This window comes from Clarias gariepinus, chromosome 16 (genome assembly GCF_024256425.1).
Source record: "Clarias gariepinus isolate MV-2021 ecotype Netherlands chromosome 16, CGAR_prim_01v2, whole genome shotgun sequence".
Classification (NCBI taxonomy): domain Eukaryota; kingdom Metazoa; phylum Chordata; class Actinopteri; order Siluriformes; family Clariidae; genus Clarias; species Clarias gariepinus.
Window position 1 is genome coordinate 31,745,511 of NC_071115.1, and position 24,490 is coordinate 31,770,000.

The 24,490-nt window shown below is 40.7% G+C and overlaps 1 protein-coding gene across 1 annotated transcript; it reads left to right on the forward strand.

Moving 5' to 3' along the window:
• Positions 1-2,277: 2,277 nt before the first annotated feature.
• Positions 2,278-18,947, forward strand: rac2 (Rac family small GTPase 2). The gene is made up of 7 exons (XM_053514454.1): positions 2,278-2,428; positions 10,932-11,003; positions 12,114-12,231; positions 14,944-15,006; positions 17,905-18,064; positions 18,301-18,432; positions 18,561-18,947. Exons 1-6 carry the CDS (start codon positions 2,394-2,396, stop codon positions 18,429-18,431), a joined length of 579 nt encoding a protein of 192 aa, XP_053370429.1. The 5' UTR covers positions 2,278-2,393; the 3' UTR covers position 18,432; positions 18,561-18,947.
• Positions 18,948-24,490: the final 5,543 nt, after the last annotated feature.

Below are 24,490 nucleotides of genomic sequence, written 5' to 3' on the forward strand. Positions count from 1 at the left end.
GGTGATATTTTATTTATTTGGTTATTCGTTTGTTTTTTTCACTTAAAACTCCTCCATCCTCAATAAATACGATGTTGTTAATAGTAAAATGAAAACAGTTGGCTAACAGTGACATGGATGCCACGCCTTCAGACATCAGACGTCTGGCTTCCCTCGGCGTAGTTCTGACAGGTCACGGATGAATGTCAGATGAAGATGAAGCCTCAGCTGATTGGTTAATCATTAATCACTTATTTTTTTATCCTTCAGACTACAGTAGGAATTCAACACATGTTCACCAGGGGCGCTGTTTCACTGACTCTACACCTCTCTGTGACAAGGGAAGAGATGAGAATCAGCAACATCACAGAGGAGCTTATTACTGAAACAACATCGTTCAACTGAGTGTTTTTATTCAATGGCAAATGAAGTCTGAAAGCAGCATCTGAAAAACACAAACTTCTGTAGTCACACACACATCCAGGTGGCTGACGAGAAATCAGAGCGGGTCATCATCACAAGTCATTGGGAATTCATAGGTGTGTAAGGTACCGTGTCACAGTTGAGGGGTAAATGGTGACAGACAGTTCTGCATGAGTGTGGCACGGTGTGGAGCCGAGTCCCGGGTGATTTGTGACTTTATTTTAAGACAAATCATAGATAATCACCAGATCACCAAATTCATGCTGAACTGTCCTTCCAGTACTTTACACAAGTCACAAACTGCTAGGAATTCCCAATGACTTGTGATGGTCTAATGTGTCGTCGAGTGACCAAGAACCACCAATACTTTTACTAATCAATATGGAGTCAATAAGTTCTGCACAGTTTCACCAACACTTTCAGAAATGTTCAGGAAAAGTTTGCCTATTAAAAATTTATTAAAATCCTATGCATTTATTAACGTTAGTACGTCACTGATGGTTAAAAACTTTGTAGAAATAGTTAAACTATTTAATGTAATCAGTGATATTATTATTATTATTATTATTATTATTATGATTATTATTTGAGGTTGAAGCCCACGTCCATGTCTGTGTGTCTCTCTGTACAGCAGAACTCTCTGTCTAACTTATTAATACAAAGAAATCCCATTCTGTAAGGTTGAGTATCTTACGCCTTGTTTACACTAAGTTGTCCTTCTTTGGTGCTCAGACAAATACACTCCCTGTTCGGTAATCGGAGAGTGAATCACAGATGAGAAATGGAAAAAGTAGATCAAAGGATAAAGATGAAGTTTTGTCTTAAAACCACTCCAGCGTGTTAAAATTCACTTATACCACTTCAGCGCTGTTATTTCAGCCAAAGTGAAAATATGAACTAATCCCAGTCAAAATATTCACTTTATCTTTTCTAATTAATATCTATTGGTGCAGGTGTTTGTTTACATTGAGACAGTAGCGCATTAGAAGATTATTTTAAAGTAGATTATTAAATCCCACACATAACTGTTCATAACATCACTTTTACTCCACATTTAGATTCACTGATGGTGCAGATTAAACTTCAGACAGAGATCTAAGGACTGCAGGAGATTCAGTAAAGTCTAGACGGACAGTTTTGTGTGATGCTGAGACAAAGTCTGGCTGGACAGACATACAGACATACAGACAGACAGACAGAAATTTTTCTGAGACTGGTTTTAGTTCCTCCCACGTATGAAATGTAAAGATATAATTAAAAGTTCTGACCAATGTACAAAAAAAAAAAACCTTTCCTTTATTCATATAGAATTTGGGTGAATTTTATACAAATTGTTTATCTAAATAAATATTTGTATTGTTGTTTAAACATTATTTAACATATAACGTTTATTGTAATTCTTTAAGATAAAATTAAAGTCTTATAATAACATTAAACAAATTATATTTTGATTAAAAATATTGTAAGCTTTAGATGAGCTACACACAAACACACACACACACACACACACACACACACACACACATTATAATGTAAAAATATGAGAAACAGGAAATAATGAGCTGTAATTGCTGCTGAAGTCTGCAGGGAAATAACTTGAGCTGTGCGATTTGCTTATGATTTGAGATATAATTAATGTAGTGTAGTGTGTGTCTCAGGGGTTCAGTACAGGAGTGTGTGATTACTGTGAAAAATTAGTAAAATGAGTGTGATTAGTGAGATTCTGGCTGAACTCTGATCTCAGGTCAGTTCAGTGTTTATGTGTAAAGGCGCGCACAAGATCAGGCACGCTCTCGACTCTGGATGGGGGTGGGGGGGGGGGTGCTCTGACACATTGACAGCTACATACACACACACATACGCACATGCACACACACACACACACACACACTTCCTGTATCACAGTTTCAGTGTGCAGTTCTCATCCCCGCGGCGTCACACAGAGAGAGAGAGAGAGACAGAATCGTCCTCAGTCTGAGTTTGGAGTGAAAATGCAGGCCATAAAGTGTGTGGTGGTGGGAGACGGGTGAGTCAAACTTCACCACAGTTTGGAGAGATTATTATTCATGTTTATTTTAGTTAGTTAATTATTATTATTATTATTATTTTTAAGCTGGTTCCTCTTAAACGTGTTCCTCTTTGAACCAGTGAAGCCGATGCAGAGAGACGAGAGATCTTTAACACTTCGCCTTCTTTCCCTTCACGCCCTGTCGAATGTTACAGATATAAACGTCTGTGTGTTAATCATCCAGATATTACATTCACTGTGTTATTTATTTGTATGTTTCTAGAGATTTAATTAAAAAAGGGCAGCCTGAGGTTAGTTCTAGAAGCGTTTGCGGTTCTGTGCGCGGCCCGGCCCTGACGGTGAAGACTCCAAGAAGACTGAAATAAACTGAAATAAATTAATTACAATAAAAAAATAAAATTTAAAATAAAAAATGAAAGTAATAATTTAAAGGGGAAAAAAAGAGAATTAAAAAGTAATTTAAAGGAATAACTCATGAGGAATTTCTTCTTTAGAGAGCAAACTCTCAGGATCGTCACTTTTACGCAGCTATCACTTTTTCTTTGTGATCTTTGTACCTTTTCCCACCTGCAGTTTCACTTCCTTCACTCACTTTTTCTAGATCAATCCATCAGTGATAATTTTAGATGAAGTGCTTCAGTACTTTTAGTTCCACGAGGAACTCGACTGCACCTCTCAGGGGGTTTACTGAGCGTCGTCTCGACGTGTCTTTTGTCCTTCGATTGACTTTGACACTGCAGAAGATCTCAATAGAAGTCCAGTAGGTCATTACGGGTCACTCCACACCCCGCTCACCCCCCGCTCGGGGTTCGCGTGACTCCGCTCTGACTAACGAGGTCTCCGCCGTTTTATTTCCTTTAAGAACGAACAGGAAGCTGCTGCATGAGCCGCTGATCGATTCGTATCAGAACAGGAAGCTGCATTAGACTCCAGCTTCAGGACGGAGAAAGATCAGGTTGAGTTTTATGGTGCAGAGGTAAATCAGAGTCTCGAGGCCCGGTGCCGTGTCGACGTCACACCTGAGCGGGAAGAGAAGGGATCAGGAGTAGGGTTGAAGCTCAGAGATGCATGAAGAGAAGGAGATCGGGTGAACACACTCGGGCAGGCGCCATCTTCTGATTCTCAAAAAAAATTGAATAAAAAAAATCACCATTTCCTCTTCAACATGAACCAGACTGACTGAGACCCTGGAGCGATCAAAGACCAGCCAGATTCTTAAATCAACTAAATGCTGTGTGTTGTTTCCATCCAGAGAGTATTTGAGAGACATTTTACACCAAAATGTTGCTGTGAAACATGTAAACACACACACACACACACACATGGATTAGACATGACCTTTAATTTTACTCCTTAAACTCCTCCCAGGTGCTGATCATCACTCTATAGACTGATTATAGATTCTATTTCTCTGTTGAGTTAATTTGTGGGCGGGGCTAGAAAAAAAACATAATTGATGTACGATAATCAGTTTATAGTAAATGAACTCGTTCCTTTCGAATATACAAATGATTTGAGGATGATAAACCTGTGTCTGTACAGAACCTGCACACTGGCCAACTTTAGGCTAATGTTAGAGATGAACACATGGTCGCCATGGTAACGTTTAAATATACCCTGACAGGTGTGAAATGAAAGGGTGAGGACGTAAATAAATCGAGATGCCGTGACTGAAATAAGTGTGAGGTTTTTAGTAAAGTCAGACAAAGTCGGGGATATTCCGGATGACAACATGGCACGAGGGCGCGTTTACATTCGCATATTAATGTATATCAACACATGCAGATGCTATTTAAGCCTTTTCTGTTGTTTATTGTGGTATTAAAGCATAAATGTGTATGTAGGTCTAATGTTACACATTGATTCTTATTATTGGGGTCAAAATATTTGATCAAAACAATCACGTGATATTCTGATTTAAACTGTAATATTTAATTATTTAATGCACCATTGTGTATTTAAATGTATTTTGGGGGACTAACAGTCCATCATATTATATACATCAATTATAAAAATAAACAATAAACTTCAGACGTTGCAGCGTATATTAGCTGTTATAAATTGTGTAAATAGTGTTTTGTGATTAATTATTCATGGCTGTGATTTTTATTTGATTAATTGTGGAGCGTTAATGCAAATTAAACATTTAGTGAAACAGTAGAACCTCAGATTGTAACGTGGTTTGCATCCCTCAAGATAAGCAAAAATTTGTTATAAATTTTGATAAACGAGCGTGCCTTGATATATATATACGAGTACCGAGTATCATGTATCACGTATGCACTTCTTGTTTTGACGCCGAGCGTCACGTGATCACAACTGAGCCAACGGTTTTTCTCTCTCTTGTGCTGTGGAATTGTGGGTAATCGTCTCCCCTGCTGGGTCTTAGTGCGTGTCTTCCACTGGTATAATCAACATCTGTGACCGTGTGTGTGTGTGTGTGTGTGTGTGTGTGTGTGTGTGTGTAAAACTTATTTTATTTTGTGTCTGTATGTGTGTGTGTACATCGCGTGTGTAAAGCAAAAGCAAGTCTCATTAGAGAGGTTAAAGATCCATTTTCTCTCTCTGTATCAGCCTGCTCTGATGTGTGTGTGTGTGTGTGTGTGTGTGTGTGTGTGTGTGTGTGTGTGTGTGTGTGTGTGTGATAGTGTGTGTGTGCATGTCACTTGACAGCGTGCCTCTTCTCCTCTCGTTTGATTTATGCTTCTGGGACGCATTTTGCTCGCAATCCAAGGGTCCACTGTACGTTAAAAACGAGCAGTAACTGTTTTAGACTAAGTTTAACTTTACAATGTGTTTTAATGTTCCTTTGTAAATCTCGAGCGCACAAGTGTTCCCTAAACGCTGCAGATTAACATGTGCCTTATTTATTATTTACAAAATTAAAACCAGGCACGTGAAAAAAAAAGTGTAAGAAACACAATGATTCTCATTCAGTCGCTGATTAAACAATCACGTTTCAGTCTGATTTAATTAGACCTTTACTCCTCCCTGATGTTGTACTGCACGTGTCCGTTATCAGGGTGTAGGTGTGGAACACGGTGTGTATCCCAGGAACGCCGAGCGTCCGACTGAACACACCCTGCATTAAACCCGGTTACAGGGGCAGGTCACAAACAGATAGTTCAACTTCCTTTTGGACTGAGGACTACTTCCTGTCCCGCTCAGCCTGACATCGCAGATTTCAGGTGCTGATTAGTTCTTATTAAAATCCTCCTGGTCTTCTGATGGATCGCTCCACGAGGCGCTTATAAATGGACGTGTCCTTACTTTCAGCACAAAATAGATGACATGATGACCTGAATTAAATTTTATTTCAACCAAATAAAGACACATGACCGAGAAATAAATAAATGTAACAAATAAATGTAAAATGGGTCACACAGGCAAAGAAATATCACGGACACACACGGTCACATGTTTTTATTCCACGTTAACACACCTGCAAGACTTCTATATAAGCAGATATTAATTTAAGCGTCACTGCGCTGTGCTGAGCTGCTGCTACGCATCCGTACCGCATGAGTTCGAAGGGTTAATCAGTGATCATGTAGGGGTTTAAGTTCTTCCTGTTTTTACGACACATTGTGACATTTGAATAAATTATGTGACACTTTTGACCCTCGGCTTCACTCAGACTTTTTATCCATTAAACACCTGTAACAGAAGTAAAGTCTTGTTGAGATAATTACACAGTAATAGAGAAGTAAGGCTTCTGTTAAACCCCCCACCCCCCAGTCCCTGCCCCGCCCGTTCTGGTCTCCTCTGGATGATTTCCTATTCGCTTGTTCGTTCTCTAGTTCCTCTCGGGCCATTTTGAGAGTGTGGCTCAGTTGCACAAGTTCCTCAAATTGCTGAGTTGTTTAACTCACACGTGTGTGTGTGTGTGTGTGTGTGTGTGTGTGTGTACTCTAAATGTTCTTCTTTAGAGTAGGTTAATGTTTCTAAAAGGTAATAGAGCACTGGTGTTTGTGGAGGAGTTCAGTGTCTACACTAGTTGATGAGTTTTCTGACTCTGTCTGACTCGCACATGAATAGAAACAGAGAGAGAAATAAAGTAGTGATAGACTTTTTCCTCCTCAGTACAGAGTAGCGTGTGGACTCGGGAAGGGGCGTGGCCTAAAGTCAGATCTGAAGTTTGATGTTCAGGATTTTCTTTTAACTTATTCTGTTATTTCTTTTATAAAGACTGAAAAAGTTTTGCAAGTTAATGATCAGCGAGCAAAACCACAATGAGGAAAAGACAGAATTTAACCCTGAGTCATTGCGCGGCTCTGTGTGTGTGTGTGTGTGTGTGTGTGTGTGTGTGTGTGTGTGTGTGTGTGTGGTTCCTCTTCAGGTTCTCCTCTCATGTCACTACATTACTGTTTCATCAGAATACATCACGGCTTAGACAAAGATAAAGATAAAAACACGTGAAAGTTTTAAATGAGCTCGGAGTGACATCACAGGGAGTGACGTGGAGTTGAGCTGTGTGAGATTAAAGTGTGTGAGATTAAAGTGTGTGAGATTAAAGTGTGTGAGTTTAAGGTGTGTGAGTTTAAGGTGTGTGAGATTAAAGTGCATGACATTAAAGTGTGTGAGTTTAAGGTGCGTGAGATTAAGGTGTGTATGATTAAATTGTGTGAGATTAAAGTGTGTGAGATTATTAGCTAAATTAAGGTGTGTGAGATTAAGGTGTGTGAGATTAAAGTGTGTGAGATTAAGGTGTGTGAGATTAAGGTGTGTGAGATTAAAGTGTGTGAGATTAAGGTGTGTGAGATTAAAGTGTGTGAGATTAAGGTGTGTGAGATTAAGGTGTGTGAGATTAAAGTGTGTGAGATTAAGGTGCGTGAGATTAAGGTGCGTGAGATTAAGGTGTGTGAGATTAAAGTGTGTGAGATTAAAGTGTGTGAGATTAAGGTGTGTGAGATTAAAGTGTGTAAGATTAAGGTGTGTGAGATTAAATTGTGTGAGATTAAAGTGTGTGAGATTAAGGTGTGTGAGATTAAATTGTGTGAGATTATTAGCTAAATTAAGGTGTGTGAGATTAAGGTGTGTGAGATTAAAGTGTGTGAGATTAAGGTGTGTGAGATTAAGGTGTGTGAGATTAAAGTGTGTGAGATTAAGGTGTGTGAGATTAAAGTGTGTGAGATTAAGGTGTGTGAGATTAAGGTGTGTGAGATTAAAGTGTGTGAGATTAAGGTGTGTGAGATTAAGGTGTGTGAGATTAAAGTGTGTAAAATTAAAGTGTGTGAGATTAAGGTGTGTGAGATTAAAGTGTGTGAGATTAAGGTGTGTGAGATTAAGGTGCGTGAGATTAAGGTGTGTGAGATTAAGGTGTGTGAGATTAAAGTGTGTGAGATTAAGGTGCGTGAGATTAAGGTGTGTGAGATTAAGGTGTGTGAGATTAAAGTGTGTGAGATTAAGGTGCGTGAGATTAAGGTGTGTGAGATTAAAGTGTGTGAGATTAAGGTGTGTGAGATTAAGGTGTGTGAGATTAAAGTGTGTAAAATTAAAGTGTGTGAGATTAAGGTGTGTGAGATTAAAGTGTGTGAGATTAAGGTGTGTGAGATTAAGGTGCGTGAGATTAAGGTGTGTGAGATTAAGGTGTGTGAGATTAAAGTGTGTGAGATTAAGGTGTGTGAGATTAAGGTGTGTGAGATTAAAGTGTGTGAGATTAAGGTGTGTGAGATTAAAGTGTGTGAGATTAAGGTGTGTGAGATTAAAGTGTGTGAGATTAAAGTGTGTGAGATTAAGGTGTGTGAGATTAAGGTGTGTGAGATTAAGGTGTGTGAGATTAAAGTGTGTGAGATTAAGGTGCGTGAGATTAAGGTGTGTGAGATTAAAGTGTGTGAGATTAAGGTGCGTGAGATTAAGGTGTGTGAGATTAAAGTGTGTGAGATTAAGGTGCGTGAGATTAAGGTGTGTGAGATTAAGGTGTGTGAGATTAAGGTGTGTGAGATTAAGGTGTGTCCAATGTGTCCGTGTAAAGAGGGGATTAGTCTGAAAAAAAGAGGACGAAAGGGACACACACCTCAGGGTACGGGTTCTACTGGAGGACATTTTTCCTAATCATTAGTTAAACACTTTTAAACCAAATAAGCAATGAATCGTTAATAATTATTTTAACAAGCTAAAAGTTTGCACACCTCTGTTTAAACCGGTTTAGCTTCTCGATCCCAACATGCTAATCAGCGCAGACAGGTTTAGACTGATTAGCCTCAGTATTAATAAAACAAATAAATAAATCCTGTTTCTCTGTCCTCAGTCTGTAACGGCGGCGCTAACGCTACACCTGCGCATCGCCTGAACTGCACATGCGCCCTCCTGTGGTGTAAAAAGGAATAGATATGTCAGCTACAGAGAAACATTATGCCAAACAAACATTATGGTTTAAAACACTTTTTATTGGATAAATTCTAAACTGCAGGTAATCATTCGCTCACTTCTACCAGATGAGACACCTTTATGTCATTTATTTTATAAATAACAACAAGAAAAAGTTTTAGTTTCAGCAGAACTCAGAAGCTTTTTCTCCTTTTTGTTTTTGCTGAGATTCTCACGTTTGATTTTTGTTGTCACATGACATCAGAGCTGATGACTTTGCTCTAACAGCACACCCCTGAGTGTTTAATTCCCCTCACACCACGGCGGCTCTCTAACAGTAACTACTGCTGTACTGGAGCGCGAGTGGAGCGCGAATAGAGCGCGAGTGGAGCGCGAGTGGAGCGCGATCACATCCTGTTACAGAACGTCAGTTAAACGTGTTCGTGTTCTTACTCAACTTTTAGCAGCTACAAACAGTCGGGACGAGCTCAGGGTCCTAAACATCGCCCTTAAATAGTGTGTGTGTGTGTGTGTGTGTGTGTGTATGTTTGTGTGTACATGCGTGTGTGTGTTAGTCTGTGCAAGAGGGACTTCCTTTTAGAGAGACAGGAAGAAAACGTTCATAACGGTCATGCTGACACAACACACACACACACACACACACACACACACACACACACTAATGTCATGTCAGAATGCCTTTATATTTTTATGTACAGTATCCAATGAAGTTTATTGTGTGTGTGTGTGTGTCTGTGTGTGTGTGTGTGTGTGTGTGTGTGTGTGTTGATTTTTTTTTTGGTTGAGCAAACTTCAAACTGATGCTCAATGTCTCTTCCTGCCTGAAACTGTCTTACTTCCTGTCACTATAGTGCACAGCCTCATGCTGAGCTTCGCACACACACACACACACACACACACACACACACACACACTGCTGTGATACAGGACACAGCATTAAAGAGAAACTCTGACGTCCATCACTGAGCTCTGCAGGGGAACCAAAAGAACATTTTAGGATTATTTCACTAAAACTAAATCATACAGCGTTCAACATGAGTGTGTGTGTGTGTGTGTGTGTGTGTGTGAGACAAAGTTAATCTCCTGTACCTGTGAGGAACACGACCAGGAAGTCATGCTCTCAGTGAACTCGGTGTATGTGTGTGTGTGTGTGTGTGTGTTATCTCGAGCTCATGCTCACTCATGCAGTGATTGTTTATGTGGAGCGCGAAAGAAAACACACTCGCGACGTATCCGCTTTACAGCCCTGACTCACTCTGCGGTGTGTGTGTGTGTGTGTGTGTGTGTGTTGATTAATTCTCCAGCACTGACACAACACAGCGCAGGTTTGCATTACTCTGCTCGTTCTGATAAGTTCTGGTTTCCATAGCAACAGCTGATTCACAGGGACGTACAAATCCGTCTATAGGTGTGACGTGGTGACGTGGTGACGTGATGACGTGGCGACGTGGTGTGTGGGGAGAACATGGTGTAAGGAGTCTCCAGTGTCAGTGCACAATAACACCCGCAAATCATCAACAACAAATCAAATTATACATAATAAACATATAATACATTCTACTTGACAAGTGTGTGTGTGTGTGTGTGTGTGTGTGTGTGTGTGTGTGTGAAAGAGAGAATAATAAGGAGAACTTTTCATCTCTGGCGAGTTGCTGCAGAACTTATAGCTTCAGGGATGTGTTTTTAAAAACGTAGCTTCAGTGTGTGTGTGTGTGTGTGTGTGTGTGTGTGTGTGTGTGTGAATTCTTGATTCCTCTCCCGTGCGTGCAGCCGCATGTACACACAGCTACCTGTCAGGACATCAGACGTAAACAGATTCCCACATGCTCACCTCAGGAATGTGTTGCAGCTGTTTTTTTTTTTTTTTTGTGTGTGTGTGTGTGTGTGTGTGTGTGTGTGTGTGTGTGTGTGTGTGTGTGTTAATAAACACCAGAATTCTGTAAAGTTCCACGTATCTTCACAACACGTTTCCATTTGCTCCCAAACGTGAGCCGAGGAAGTGGGATGTTTATAAATATTCTGTAAACACAGTAGAAATGTTACTAATGATACACAAAAACACGCCCCTAATCGCATGGCCACACCCACTCACAGGAACACGGATGGTATTCAGAATGTTTAATAAGATTGTGATTTGTTTTAATGGAGTGTGTTTGTGTTTGTGTTACAGTGCTGTGGGTAAAACATGTTTGCTGATCAGTTACACCACCAACGCCTTCCCCGGAGAGTACATCCCCACTGTGTGAGTCACGCAACACCTCAACAACACTCACACACTGCTCTCCCAGGGGTTCCCCCATTGCCTCTCCCATTGCCTCTCTTATTGCCTCTCCCATTGCCTCTCCCATTGCCTCTCTTATTGCCTCTCTTATTGTCTTTTCCCATTGCCTCTCTTATTGTCTTCTCCCATTGCCTCTTTTATTGTCTTCTCCCATTGCCTCTCCCATTGCCTCTCTTATTGTCTTCTCCCATTGCCTCTCCCATTGCCTCTCCCATTGCCTCTCTTATTGTCTTCTCCCATTGCCTCTTTTATTGTCTTCTCCCATTGCCTCTCTTATTGTCTTCTCCCATTGCCTCTTTTATTGTCTTCTCCCATTGCCTCTTTTTCTGGCTCTACTATCGTCTCTCCCCCTGGCTCTACAAATGCTTCCCCAAATGCCTCTCCAATTGTCTCCTGGATTGTCTCCCCCACTGGCTCTCCCATTGGCTCTTCCATAGTCCCATCCATTGTCCTTCCCATTGTCTCTCCCATTGCCTATTTCATTTCCCTTTCCCTCTGACTTTCCAAATACTTCTCTAATTGTCTCTCCCACTGTCTCTCCAAATGCCTCTTCAATTGTCTCCTGGATTGTCTCTCCCTCTGGCTCTCCCAAAGACTTTCACATTTTCTCTACCATTGTCTCCCCCATCATCTCTCCCTCTGGCTCTCCAAATGCCTCTCCAATTGTCTCCTGGATTGCCTCTTCCATTGTCTCTCCCAATGTCTCTCAAGATGTAGAGTAGAAGTGACAAATTATCTTTCTATCTTTAAAGCTCCATCTTGTATTATCTGTTAATTAAAAATAATAATAATGATAATAATAATAATAAGTTTATTTTATATAGCGCCTTTCAAGAGACTCAAGGCCACTTTACAAATTTATTTTAATTCATGGGCCACCACATCCGGTTCCGGTGAGAGTATGCTGTGTGCGTTTGGCCAATACGAATAAAAGTGAAATAAAGATAAATGTTTAATGTACCTGAGAGTGTTAAACCCCCTGAATGTCCTGAATATTAAACCCCAAGGATTAATATTAAATCATCATAATTACATAAATTCTCAATGTTGTGTATGTGTGTGTTTTATCAGGTTTGATAATTACTCTGCCAATGTGATGGTGGACAGCAAACCTGTGAACCTGGGACTCTGGGATACAGCAGGACAGGAGGATTACGACAGGCTCCGCCCCCTGTCCTACCCACAAACGGTATACACACACACACACACACACACACAAAACCACCCGGCCACTAGGAGGTGGTAACAGACAGTAAAGTAATGCATGTAAGTGATGTAAGGTGTTTAAATGTAGAAAGTATGATGACTGAGGTGTGTTAAAGCAGCTGGATTACAGCATCATTTTCAGATCCCTCCAGGGATGTTTAATCAGGTTTAAGACTGGGCTCTGGCTGGGGCACTCAAGGACATTCACAAAGTTGTTCCACAGTCAAAGGTCCAGAGTGCCCTGGAGCAAGTTTTGATTAAGGATGTCTCTGTACATTCCTGCAGTCATATTTCCCTGAATCCCCGCTAGTCTCCCAGTTCCGGCCGCCAAAAAAACATCCCCATAGCATGATGCCACCACCACCATGCTTCACTGTAGAAATGGTATTGGCCAGATGATGAGCAGGTTTACTCCAGACAAGATGCTTGGCATTCAGACCAAAGAGGTCAATAAATTTCATTTGTCATAGTCTGAAAGTTCTACAGGTGCCTTTTGACAAACTCCAGATGGCTGTCATATGCCTTTTACTAGAGAGTGGCTTCCTGATTGGTGGTGGATGTGTTGGTGGTCTTCCTTGCAGTGTTGGATGTAACACGTTACAAAGTAACATTAGGGTACTTAAATTTTTTTGGTTTAACGAGTAATTTAATGTGTTAGGTTGCCTTTTAAGTACTCAGTTAATTAGTTATTTAAAAAAAAATCTATTTTCTGTTATTCAGACAAATTATGTAATCCGTGAGCCAGACAGCAGTCATTTCCAGTCTATCAGTGTGTGTGTGAAAGTTGTCCTACAAGCCCCGCCCCCAATAGCTCGCCCCCCTGTCTTATTCCTGCTGTTATACCCCTATCTCACCTACTAATCCCTCTATCTCACCTATGTGGTTTGACTATCTGAAACCTAATCACAGCGCCAAAACTTGTATTAGTAGGTGAGATGGGGGTATTAGTAGGTGAGATAGGGGTATTAGTAGGTGAGATAGGGGTATTAGTAGGTGAGATAGGGGTATTAGTAGGTGAGATAGGGGTATTAGTAGGTGAGATGGGGTATTAGTAGGTGAGATGGGGTATTAGTAGGTGAGATAGGGGTATTAGTAGGTGAGATGGGGTATTAGTAGGTGAGATGGGGTATTAGTAGGTGAGGTAGGGGGATTAGTAGGTGAGATAGGGATATTAGTAGGTGAGATAGGAGTATTAGTAGGTGAGATAGGGGTATTAGTAGGTGAGATGGGGTATTAGTGGGTGAGATAGGGGTATTAGTGGGTGAGATAGAGGTATTAGTAGGTGAGATAGGGGTATTAGTAGGTGAGATGGGGGATTAGTTAGTGAGATAGGGGTATTAGTAGGTGAGATGGGGTATTAGTAGGTGAGGTAGGGGGATTAGTAAGTAAGATAGGGGGATTAGTAGGTGAGATGGGGGTATTAGTAAGTGAGATAGGGGTATTAGTAGGTGAGATGGGGTATTAGTAGGTGAGATGGGGTATTAGTAGGTGAGATGGGGTGTTAGTAGGTGAGATGGGGGTATTAGTAGGTGAGATAGAGGTATTAGTAGGTGAGATGGGGTGTTAGTAGGTGAGATGGGGGTATTAGTAAGTGAGATAGGGGTATTAGTAGGTGAGATGGGGTATTAGTAGGTGAGAAGGGGGTATCAGTAGGTGAGATGGGGTGTTAGTAGGTGAGATGGGGGTATTAGTAGGTGAGATAGAGGTATTAGTAGGTGAGATAGGGGTATTAGTAGGTGAGATGGGGGTATTAGTAGGTGAGATGGGGGTATTAGTAGGTGAGATGGGGTATTAGTAGGTGAGATGGGGGTATTAGTAGGTGAGATGGGGGTATTAGGGGTATTAGTAGTTAACAGATTATGGGCCAAACTTGACTGAGTGATGGTAGAATTGGTAGAATAATTATAAAGGTCTTGACTAAAACAACATGCATGAGGAATCACAAAGGAGTTTTCATTTCATTCTGCAGTGGAAAAGTACTGAACTAGTTACTTTTATCAGAAAGTAACGCTGTAATGGAACTGATTACTTTTTAAAGACAGTAATTTTGTAATGTAATTAGTTACTTTAAACAGTAACATACCTTAACACTGCTCCCTTGGTTTGTGCTCTGATTTGCGCTGTTATCTGTGTGATGTTATATAGACAGGTGTGTGTCTTTTCAAATCATGTCCAATCATCTTAATTTACCACAAAATACTTATGTATATGTGATTTTTATTTTATTTTATTATTATTATTATTTTTAAAAAAGATTTTAAGATTTTAAACTTCTTTCACGTTGTCATTATGCGGTGTTGTTTGTAGAACTTTGGAGAAAATAAAGAATTAAATCCATTTTTAAATAACGCTGTAACATAGAATAATGTGGAGAAAGTGAAGCGCTGTTAATACTTTCCGGATGCTCTGTAAACCAGGGACATTTCTGAGTGTAAAAAAGGAGCAGTTTTACAGATATAAACAAAATAACAAAAAGATTTCTGTATAAAACAAAAGCACTAAAACATTTTTAATAATAAACACAATTCTGCAGTAGTTTATAATCAGCAGCGCACTGGTGACTGCTTGTCTAGTGCACTAATTATGGAGGTGTGTGTGTGTGTGTGTGTGTGTGTGGTAAACTGTTCAGTGTGGTATGTTAAACACAGCGTGTGTGTATTTGTGTGCTCAGTGTGTTTATCTCTGTGTGTTTCAGGACGTGTTTCTCATCTGCTTCTCTCTGGTCAGTCCCGCGTCGTTCGAGAACGTCAGAGCCAAGGTGAGTTTACTGAATTATAATAACCATAAAACTATAACCATGGCCCTCTCGCTGCTGTAATAAAACACACGGGGAAATAAGACAACTTCACACCTGCTGCGCTGTTCAGACAAATGATTCCTTTCCACATAATTACATCATGACTGTTTTTTCTTTACTAATAATGTTATTAAGTAAACAAGTGTCCTATAATAAAACATGATAATACACAATCTTTTCTCTGTTTAAAGCTGTATATTATAATAATGATGAGAATAATACAATATTTATCTCATATGATTTTGAAATTATTTTCTAATACCAGATCAGTGCAGTAAATCCACTGGACACTAGATGCCACTGCGTACAAAAATATTTCATTTATCTGTTTACTCTTTTTCTCTTTATTATATTTACAAAACAAATCAGCTGCACAGACTTCAAAATAGATAGACATGTAGAACCAGCAAGTTGAAATAGTCATAGTTATTAAAAATAAATAAATTAATAATAATAATTTCAGTATTAAACACTAACGTCACTTATGTCAGTGTGACATCACTAAACAAGTTTAAGAGCTTTGAACCAATCACAGCATGATATGCAAATTACGAAAGAACGATGGTGTGGGGACTGAAAACGGATGGTCGTTGTCATGGTAACAGTGGAATATGTTCTGACAGGGGTCGACTGTTCCTACATTAAAAATAAACAAATAAATAAATAATAAATAAATAAATAAATAAATAGATAAATAAAAACAAGGATTTACCTTGAGTGGGCGGAGCTGCAGGAGGACATGGCACGGGAGGTGTTTCTAATTTACATATCATACATATTCATGTGTACAACAGGTGTAGAGATGTTTAATGATCGGTTTGGGTATAAATACATACAGACTATAATAGAGTGCCGGCGCGTGTGAGAGAGAGGGAGAGACGCAGTGTGTACAGGGAGCGGTGTGGAGCAGACACTCAGGTGTTGCGTAAGAAACACAGACGGCCTTCGACTTCAGAGACGCAGAAGAAAATGAGATCCTGATGGAGCGGTGAAACACTCCCGCTCCACACACAAGCTTTTGAAGATGTTTAATGATCGGTTTGGGTATAAAGACATACAGAACTTTAGGGGAGCGGCGGCGGCTCTGAGGCCCGAGTGCTGGTGAGGAACGTCTCCACGCCGAGGTCAGAGAGACGTCTCTGTAACCAGTCACGTGGAGATTCTTCTCACACTCGTCCTCTTTACTGTCACACTGTTCTAAAGAATCAACACCAAGGACTTGATCTGACACACACACACACACACACACACACACACGTCCTTCAGCTGCTTCACTTAAAACTCTACAGAGAAAAGTGCTACAGGAAAATAAGAGGAAAAACTGATTGCTGAAAGACCAACGTTTTAATAAATACATGTACAGAGAGAGAGAGAGAGGGGGGGGGGGGACTGACAGACCTACGGAGAGAGAGAGAGACAGACAGACAGACAGACAGACAGACAGACAGACAGACAGACAGACAGACAGACAGACATCCATGGGCGGATTGATGCATAAAGATGGATGAAGTTCTCCCTGTCTGTGTGGTTTGGATAAACAGGAGCTGCACTACAGAGACAGAAGGTTAGACAGCATGTGAGACAGGAAGTAAGACAGGAAGTGAGACAGGATTACTGCAGCAGCTTTTAAAGCAAAGTCAAAACTCTTTAATCAAACTTCTTGAGTTTATAAAGTTCTAGACTAAAAGATAAAAGACACGTTTCTGATTTTGATAAGATCAGATTTAAATCTAATAATTAAAATTAAACCATCTGCAGTGTGTGTGTGTGTGTGTGTGTGTGTGTGTGTGTGTGTGTGTTTATCAGAGTGGGAAATCTCACTGATGTGAAGAAAATCAATTAATAAAAATAAATAAGTGTGTCTGAACAAAAGAAAATAGATGTTTGAATAAAGATGTGTACACACACACACACACACACACACACACACAGACACAGTGATATTGATGTGAGCGATACAGAGTCTCTCGCTCCTCCTCCGTTCCCGCTCTCACGCCCGCTCGTCTTCTTCTTGCCCTCGCGTTTGAGTTTCATTATAATTTGATGCTATTATATTCCCCTAGCGAGCAGTCGCCATGGTAACGCTGTCCATATGCAAATGTCGTCTGTTATATGTTACGCGAGGTCGGGAAGACAAATTACGATCTATTTAAGGACGACAGAATGCTAACGGAGGCGAGGCGGAGGGAGGCGCACGGCTCTCGCTAACATGCTAACGTTATGCTTACTGTAGGGGAGACGATCAGAAAGTTCATTAGCATCTCGTTAGCGCTGCGGTCCTCCGCTAGGCGTTACATAACCGTTTCGAGGAAGAGGAGGAAGAAAAAACAAGATGCTAAATGTGCTGATGTGTTCGGCGCTAATGAAGGCTGCCATTATTTTTACGAACTCCTTTGATGTTTCTTGTTAATGGGTTTGAGAGGAAGGAAGCTTAAATAATAATAATAACCAAACATAATCATAATAATAATAACACTTTATAATCAGGTATAATGTAGAGAGAGAAAGGAACTCTGAGTCACTGCAGCTCTCACAGTGCAGTTAGTACCAGAGTCAGGGCCAGGTGTGTCGGGCGGGGCAGGGGTGTGGGAGGCTGGGGGCGGTGCTTAAAGAGCCACAGAAATATGAGGCTAAAAAAAAAGTGAGATTTGCTGCAACATCACACTGTAATAAAAAATAAATAATAAAATGTACATGCTTAATAACTACATCTCATTTAATGTGAAGCTGCGACTTTTTAATCAGGACCTTTAATTAGGGATAAATTCCTGCACCTCCCCTAACACTCCTGTTATTCACACTAATGAATAAACTACATTACTGAACACTGACACACCCCTGCACGTTTCTGCCCCCTAGTGGTATCCTGAGGTGCGGCACCACTGCCCCTCCACCCCCATCATCCTGGTCGGCACCAAGCTGGATCTCAGGGACGAGAAGGAGACGATTGAGAAGCTGAAGGAGAAGAAGCTGGCTCCCATCACCTACCCACAAGGCCTTGCTCTGGCCAAGGAGATCGGTGAGAGGACGAGAACTTTACCTTCTCTCCGCACTAACACCCGGACCGACCCGTCCTTTTCACAGAACTAGTGTGGAGGAGACATCTTCTCTAGCTTTAGTCTCTGTGTTTACTTAAGATTTATTCACGATTTCACATTTACTATTTAAATCATTCCAGTGGGTCAATATGAATTGAATGAGGGTACCAAAACTTTTGCACTGAACGTGTGTGCATGTGTGTGTGTGTGTATGTAGATGCAGTGAAGTATCTGGAGTGCTCGGCTCTGACCCAGCGCGGACTAAAGACTGTGTTTGACGAAGCGATCCGAGCTGTACTCTGCCCCCAGCCCACCAAAGTGAAAAAGGGCTCCTGCTCACTGCTCTGAGGTGAGGAAGACCATGATGAGGATGAGGATGAGGATGATGATGATGATGGTGGTGATGAGGATGATAATTAAGCAGAGGTTAACAAATGAACATAAATAACATCTCCCTCTCTTTCTCTCTCTCTTCAGGTCTTCAGGATGAGACGAGATGCCTCTAACGTCAACATTTTAAAATTTATTCAAAGATCATCTGAAATACTTTTACATTTTTCATAGTTTTATTACAACAGAAATGCATGTGATTTAATTCAGCAATAATAATAATAATAATAATAATAATAGGAGTTATTTAAACTGTAATAGTGTTTATTTGCAGAGTGGAGGCGTGGGTGTGCTTTGGGACGTGACCTGATGTTGTGCTGTATTTTGTTCTGTTTCTCTTCTGGTGTTAAACGTGTGGGCGGAGCTGAACCTGAAAAAAAAAAAACAACCCATGATGTACTGGATGTCTATAAAGAGAGTGTTTCTGTTTTTAATCTCTGTAGGACGTATAAAATAAATAAATCTGCAACAGGAGCTCACACATGCACTCATAGTTATTAAAATCTGTGTGAAAATAAACGCCCCCCCCTGTTTTCCAGACCGGAGTGTTTCTCCCGATTGGAACCTCTTGTTCTTTTCCAGAAGGTTATCCATCCAGGCCGGAGTTAAAAACCACAGCAGCACAAAAGCACATCGGGTTATTTTTAACACTGCACACGGATCAGGTCATGTAGATTGTTTAATGTTTTTTACACGCCAGCATGAAAACATGGAGCTTTCCAAAGCAGACTTCCTCTTCGGTCTTCGGTGCTGTTTAATTAACCAGGCAGCACTTTTAGATGAAATCATTCAATCATAGCGTGGATTAAACTGAAGCATACATCTGAGCAGATCATTTCTCAACCTGACAGTCCATGAACCCATACTGTGCTGACTTCACCACAGCCAAATACGGAGAAAACACACAGAAAAACAGTAAACACCCTCCTGCTTTACACACGTGTCTGAGTGTGTTTGTGTCTCTGTGCTCTACAGAAGGCAGTTTGGTTTGATGCTCACAAACTCGTGCGCTCGATTCATCAGATCCAAAACCAGCTCAGGATCGGCATCCTGCTGCGGACTCTTCTCCAACCGTTCCTTCGTAATCTGATCCATTAGTGGAGATGAAATCCTGTCTGGCTCGTGTTTCCTGTTTACGCCTCTTAACTGTCACTCTTAGACCCCACACGAGCGTTCAGCTGCAGCATTGCTTCAGCACGATCCCACAAATTAGCCCCATGAATCTGTGCGGTGCAATACCAATGTCAATCGTAGGGGGCAGTATAACAGCATGTGACATTGCATCCAGTCTCATCATTGTTAATGGTTCTAAATGCTCCCCAGTTTTCCAGTTAGTTGGTTAATTTTAAAAACCTCTTTATAGTCTCAGACTTTAAGGACAGCACAAGATCAGAGTTTTAAATCTGAGACGCAGCTCATGAGAACAATCACGAAAGCTGTGAGAGAAGCCGAGCTGGTCAGTGTGTTAAACATCCCTGTGCAGGAAACATTTTTACCATTTCACTTGGAAACCAGACGTACAGGGGCGTGAAGCCTTTGCAGTGCCGTCTCCATGCTTTTAATCCTCCAGATGCGCGTGGGCGAGTGTGTGAGCATCAGGTCAAATATACACTGGGCCTCGGTGTTCTGTGCTTCCACTGTTTCCTCCTTTCATTTAGGTGGTCATTCACGTGGTGGTGTTTACAGCTGACCACTTTAAGTGGATATAAAGTTTAATCAATCTCTGTTAATTGAAGCAACAGGACAGTTTTTGATTCAGAAAATCCACACCTTTTTTTTTTACATCCATTTAAGTAAAGATCTAAACATCTTACATTTTCTAAAATTGAAGAATTCCTTCACAATATATTACAGTATAAATGTGGCCTGATTTAATAATATACATTTTTTAAAAGTGCATTGTGTCTCCTTCTCCTCCTTGGTGCAATACTGCCCCCTACTGGACCGGAGTGTGGAGCAGAAGATTAGTGTTGAAGTAGCGGTGCTTGAAACTAATCAGAGAGAGACCATTAGAGTTACTGAGTCGAATATTACACAATTCCCAAAAATCTATTTGAACCGAATCAAACATCTAGCTCTGATTAAATTAAATTAAATTTTATTTGTATAGCGCTTTTAGCAACAGTCATTGTCGCAAAGCAGCTTTAGTCAAGGCAAGTTTATTTGTATAGCACATTTCATACACAACGGTAATTCAAAATGCTTTACATAAAAGAGAAGGAAATAATTATAAGAAGAAATAGAAAATAATAGCACTCAAACTTTTAGAATTATTTAATTAAAAATTCAAATAATTCGTAACAACGCTTTTAATACTACTTAAAATTTTATTTAGAAGCAGTTTAAAAAAATTAAGTAAACCTAAAATACAGTGCGGTCAGTTCGGATGTAGCACAGTGCTCATTCAGTAAATGCACAGATAAACAGAAGAGTTTAAACAATCAAAAAAATTACAGAAGTGTGTATGAGATGTGAGTGTGTGTGAATCAGAATGATCAGATCGTCCCTGATGAACGAGCCGAGGGCGACGGTGCTGAGGGAAAAACTCCCTGAGATGGTAATAGGAAAAAACCTTGAGAGGAACCAGACTCAACAGAGAACCCATCCTCATCTGGGTGAAAACAGATAGCAGGGATTGATCTGCACTCATACTGTGTGTTAGGAGGCTGAAAGTTCAGTATAACAGGAGATGTGGAGAAGTTCATATGGAGTCCAGTTGGTTATTGGAGGCTCAGGTAGACTGTAGGAATTAAACATGAGGGGGAACTGAGATGTAAAGCGACCAATCACCTCAACCTGAGTGATGAATGAGAGTGAGGAGGACAGCATCCAAACATACCAGTTCACCATAATACTCTAAAAGTAAAAATTAACAGGGAGCCAATCCAGTGAAGATAAGATAGGGGTGATGTGCTCGTATCTTCTGGTTCTAGTGAGGACTCATACTGCTGCATTCTGGACTAGCTGAAGCACTTGATGGAACAGAAAGGCCATCTAAAGTTACGGTGTGATCTAGAATCTTACTTCTAGCTGTATGCGGTCCTATGACTAGAACTTCTGTCTTATCAGGATTAATCAGAAGGAAGTTAATCAACATCCAATCTCTTATGTTCTTCACACATCGATCAACTTTCATAAGATGGTTTTTCTCATCTGGTTATGCTGAGACATATAACTGTGTATCATCACTGAATGAGATTTACAGCTCTCGTAACGCTCAGATGAGATTATCCTAGACAATGCTACACAAAATCGGTCTCACCGGAAATTATGGTATAATCCAGAGAGGCCGATGGCGGGGTGAGAAGGCTCTGGCGAAGCCGCCCGGGTCACATGACCATGTGCATCACTGCCTTCCCGAGCCGACCGGCAACACAGTCTCGTGAGGGAACAATACACATATACTCATAGAGGCACAAAACCTTTCAGGGCACAATTTAATTAGGCGCCGCAGCTTATTTTTAACATAGTGCCGGCTTACTCTCACCCTTTACAATTGTCCTTCATGTGGCGGTGTTACACTCTAGTGATAATGTGTGTTTGTGTAACAACAAATCCGTCTACTCATTCAGATCAAATCTATGCTCATCACTAGTGCCCCTAGTGGCCAGAACCCCATGTGCGTCCAGTTGACCGGGTCAGTACTCAGTAGTGATGGGTCGTTGATGAATGATTTGTCCTTTTTAAACGAATCTTTAACATGACTCAGATGAACGAGTCGCTCGGAGAGTGATTCGTTAATTTTCTATTGGGCGCGCATGCGCAAAGCATCGCAAAGCCTCCGTATGTTATATACAGGAAACAGAATTGAACGATTCTCAGCAATGAGTCTTCAAGTCTCGAGTCGTTCGTTCTTTTGACACGTGACTCCCATAGGCGCTATGCGGTGCAATCGATTTAAAAGAACGAATGACTCAGATTGGAAGATATGATGATGAGCTGCTCATTCTGTTTATTATAATATGTCCTTGGTTGCATTGTAATATTTTCATAACTGGAACTGTTGCCAAAATTTATGTATGCAGACGTGTTGGGGGTATTTTTATTGAAAACGCAACATTTTTATTTATTTCTGATCAAAAGAACGAAATGACTCAAAAAAGATTCGTTCCTTTTGATGAACGAGATTCAAAGAACCAAGTCACTAAAATGATTCGAACTTCCCATCACTGGTACTCAGCAGGCTCCAGTCGCATCATTCGGTCGACTTTAAGCTTCAGCCTTAAATACTTTTTCCTTGAGGTGGAGAAGTTTTAAAGCAAAACATCAGACAGACTTACAGATCAGAACTTTACTTACACAAAGCTGGAAGACGTGTGTGTCCAGATATGATGAAAAGTGACTGACAAGTCACGTCCGGGTTCTGTCACTCCCTCTGTTCAGTTCAGTTTAAATAGTCAAATCGTCTTCTCTGAGTCCAATATGAAACAGCATTCCCAAAGCATGCAGGGTAATTTTCACCATCGAGGAACAAAAAACAACAGTAACAGTAGATTTAACAATATACAGATAATAAAGAACGCATGTGTGTAGAAAAGACAGATTCAGAGGTTAGCCGTGCTCATGATGAAGAGATAAACTCGGCCATCGTGGTATAAGCAGGGACAGTGCGATCTCTCTCTCTCTCTCTCTCTCTCTCTCTCATGTGTGTGTTATGTGCCGAACATATTCACACAGCATATCCCATGTATTATGTTGTAGTTCTCCCTGTGCACAGAAGCGGTGATGTCACTAATGAGTTCTCTCCTATCAGACTGAAGACCTCATTATAATCAGCTGATTTAGTTAATGGATGGAACAAATATGTTCTTTTACTTCCTGAAACCGGGGCGTCTATTTCTGCACACGAACACATAAAACACCGGACTTGACTCTATGCCCAGCCGGATCCCGCAGGATTTGAAGGATAAAGGACTTCTAACTAAATGGTGGTTGCTGTCAAGGGATTTTACTAAATAAAATAACAAATTATTCTCATTATCATGAGTGTCATTATTATTTTTTTTTAATGTGAGAACGTCATTAAAACATTGAATTTGACTTTTGTCTCAAAACATTTGGCCACCACTCTATTTATTTATTATAACAGGTTCATATAAACCTGACTTAGCCCCGACCTTTTTAATAGCCAGGACCTGCCCTAGGGGGCGCTCTGATAGTCCTGGGATTTGCACTCACTGAAGTTTGGTTATTACCACAGAACTGCAAACACTAAAGCACCACTAATAACCAGTTACTGTGATCGGTGGTGATCAGTGGGAGGACCCACTTAGAAAAGAAATAACAAAAACCAGCCTCTCTGTAAAACCAGCATCAACCTTTACATCCCCTTTAGATTAATAATGCTGTGAATTATTTTAAATTTGTCATGAAAATGAAACTGTTTACATACAGTATGATCATCTCACTCACTCACTCACTCACTCACTCACTCATCATCCCCCTGGAGGCTTAGGGCACGAGGCAGGTTACATCTGCACAGGGTGCCAATTTATCGCAGGGCACACACACACACACACACACACACACACACACACTACGGGCAATATGGTAACACCAATTAGCCTAACCTGCATATCTGTTAGAGGCAACCAGAGGAAACTCACCAAGCACTGAGAGAACATGCAAACTCCACGCGCACGGAGACGGGACTCAAACCCGGACCCTGGAGGTGCCAGGCGACAGTGCTACCCACTGCACCGCCCTACGATCATCTATGAACTATAAATAACAGAATTCACTGTTGTAATGCGCTGATCACAAGCTCACACAAGTTTGCTTAATTTTTCTTGCTGTTTACATTTTTTGCGGCGGCCAAGAGAACTGAAGGTGTGATACTTACACACACAAATCAAATCCTCTCAGCGGCAACACGATGTAACGAAGGATTCAGTTTAATACGAGAGTTTTCATAATGACTGACAGCTTTAATGTTTTTAAAGAGATCTTTACACAATTAGTGTTTTATTCTCAATTGAGGTTTTGTTTTTTCATTTGATTTTGGCTTCACCAACATG

What these genes read in the sequence shown, in the direction of transcription:
- rac2 (XM_053514454.1), top strand. Translation starts at nt 2,394, where the DNA reads ATGCAGGCCATAAAGTGTGTGGTGGTGGGAGACGG. An exon ending in CCCTGTCCTACCCACAAACG is followed by an intron (nt 12,232 to 14,943) that starts GTATACACACAC and finishes TGTGTGTTTCAG; the next exon opens with GACGTGTTTCTCATCTGCTT. An exon ending in TCGAGAACGTCAGAGCCAAG is followed by an intron (nt 15,007 to 17,904) that starts GTGAGTTTACTG and finishes TCTGCCCCCTAG; the next exon opens with TGGTATCCTGAGGTGCGGCA.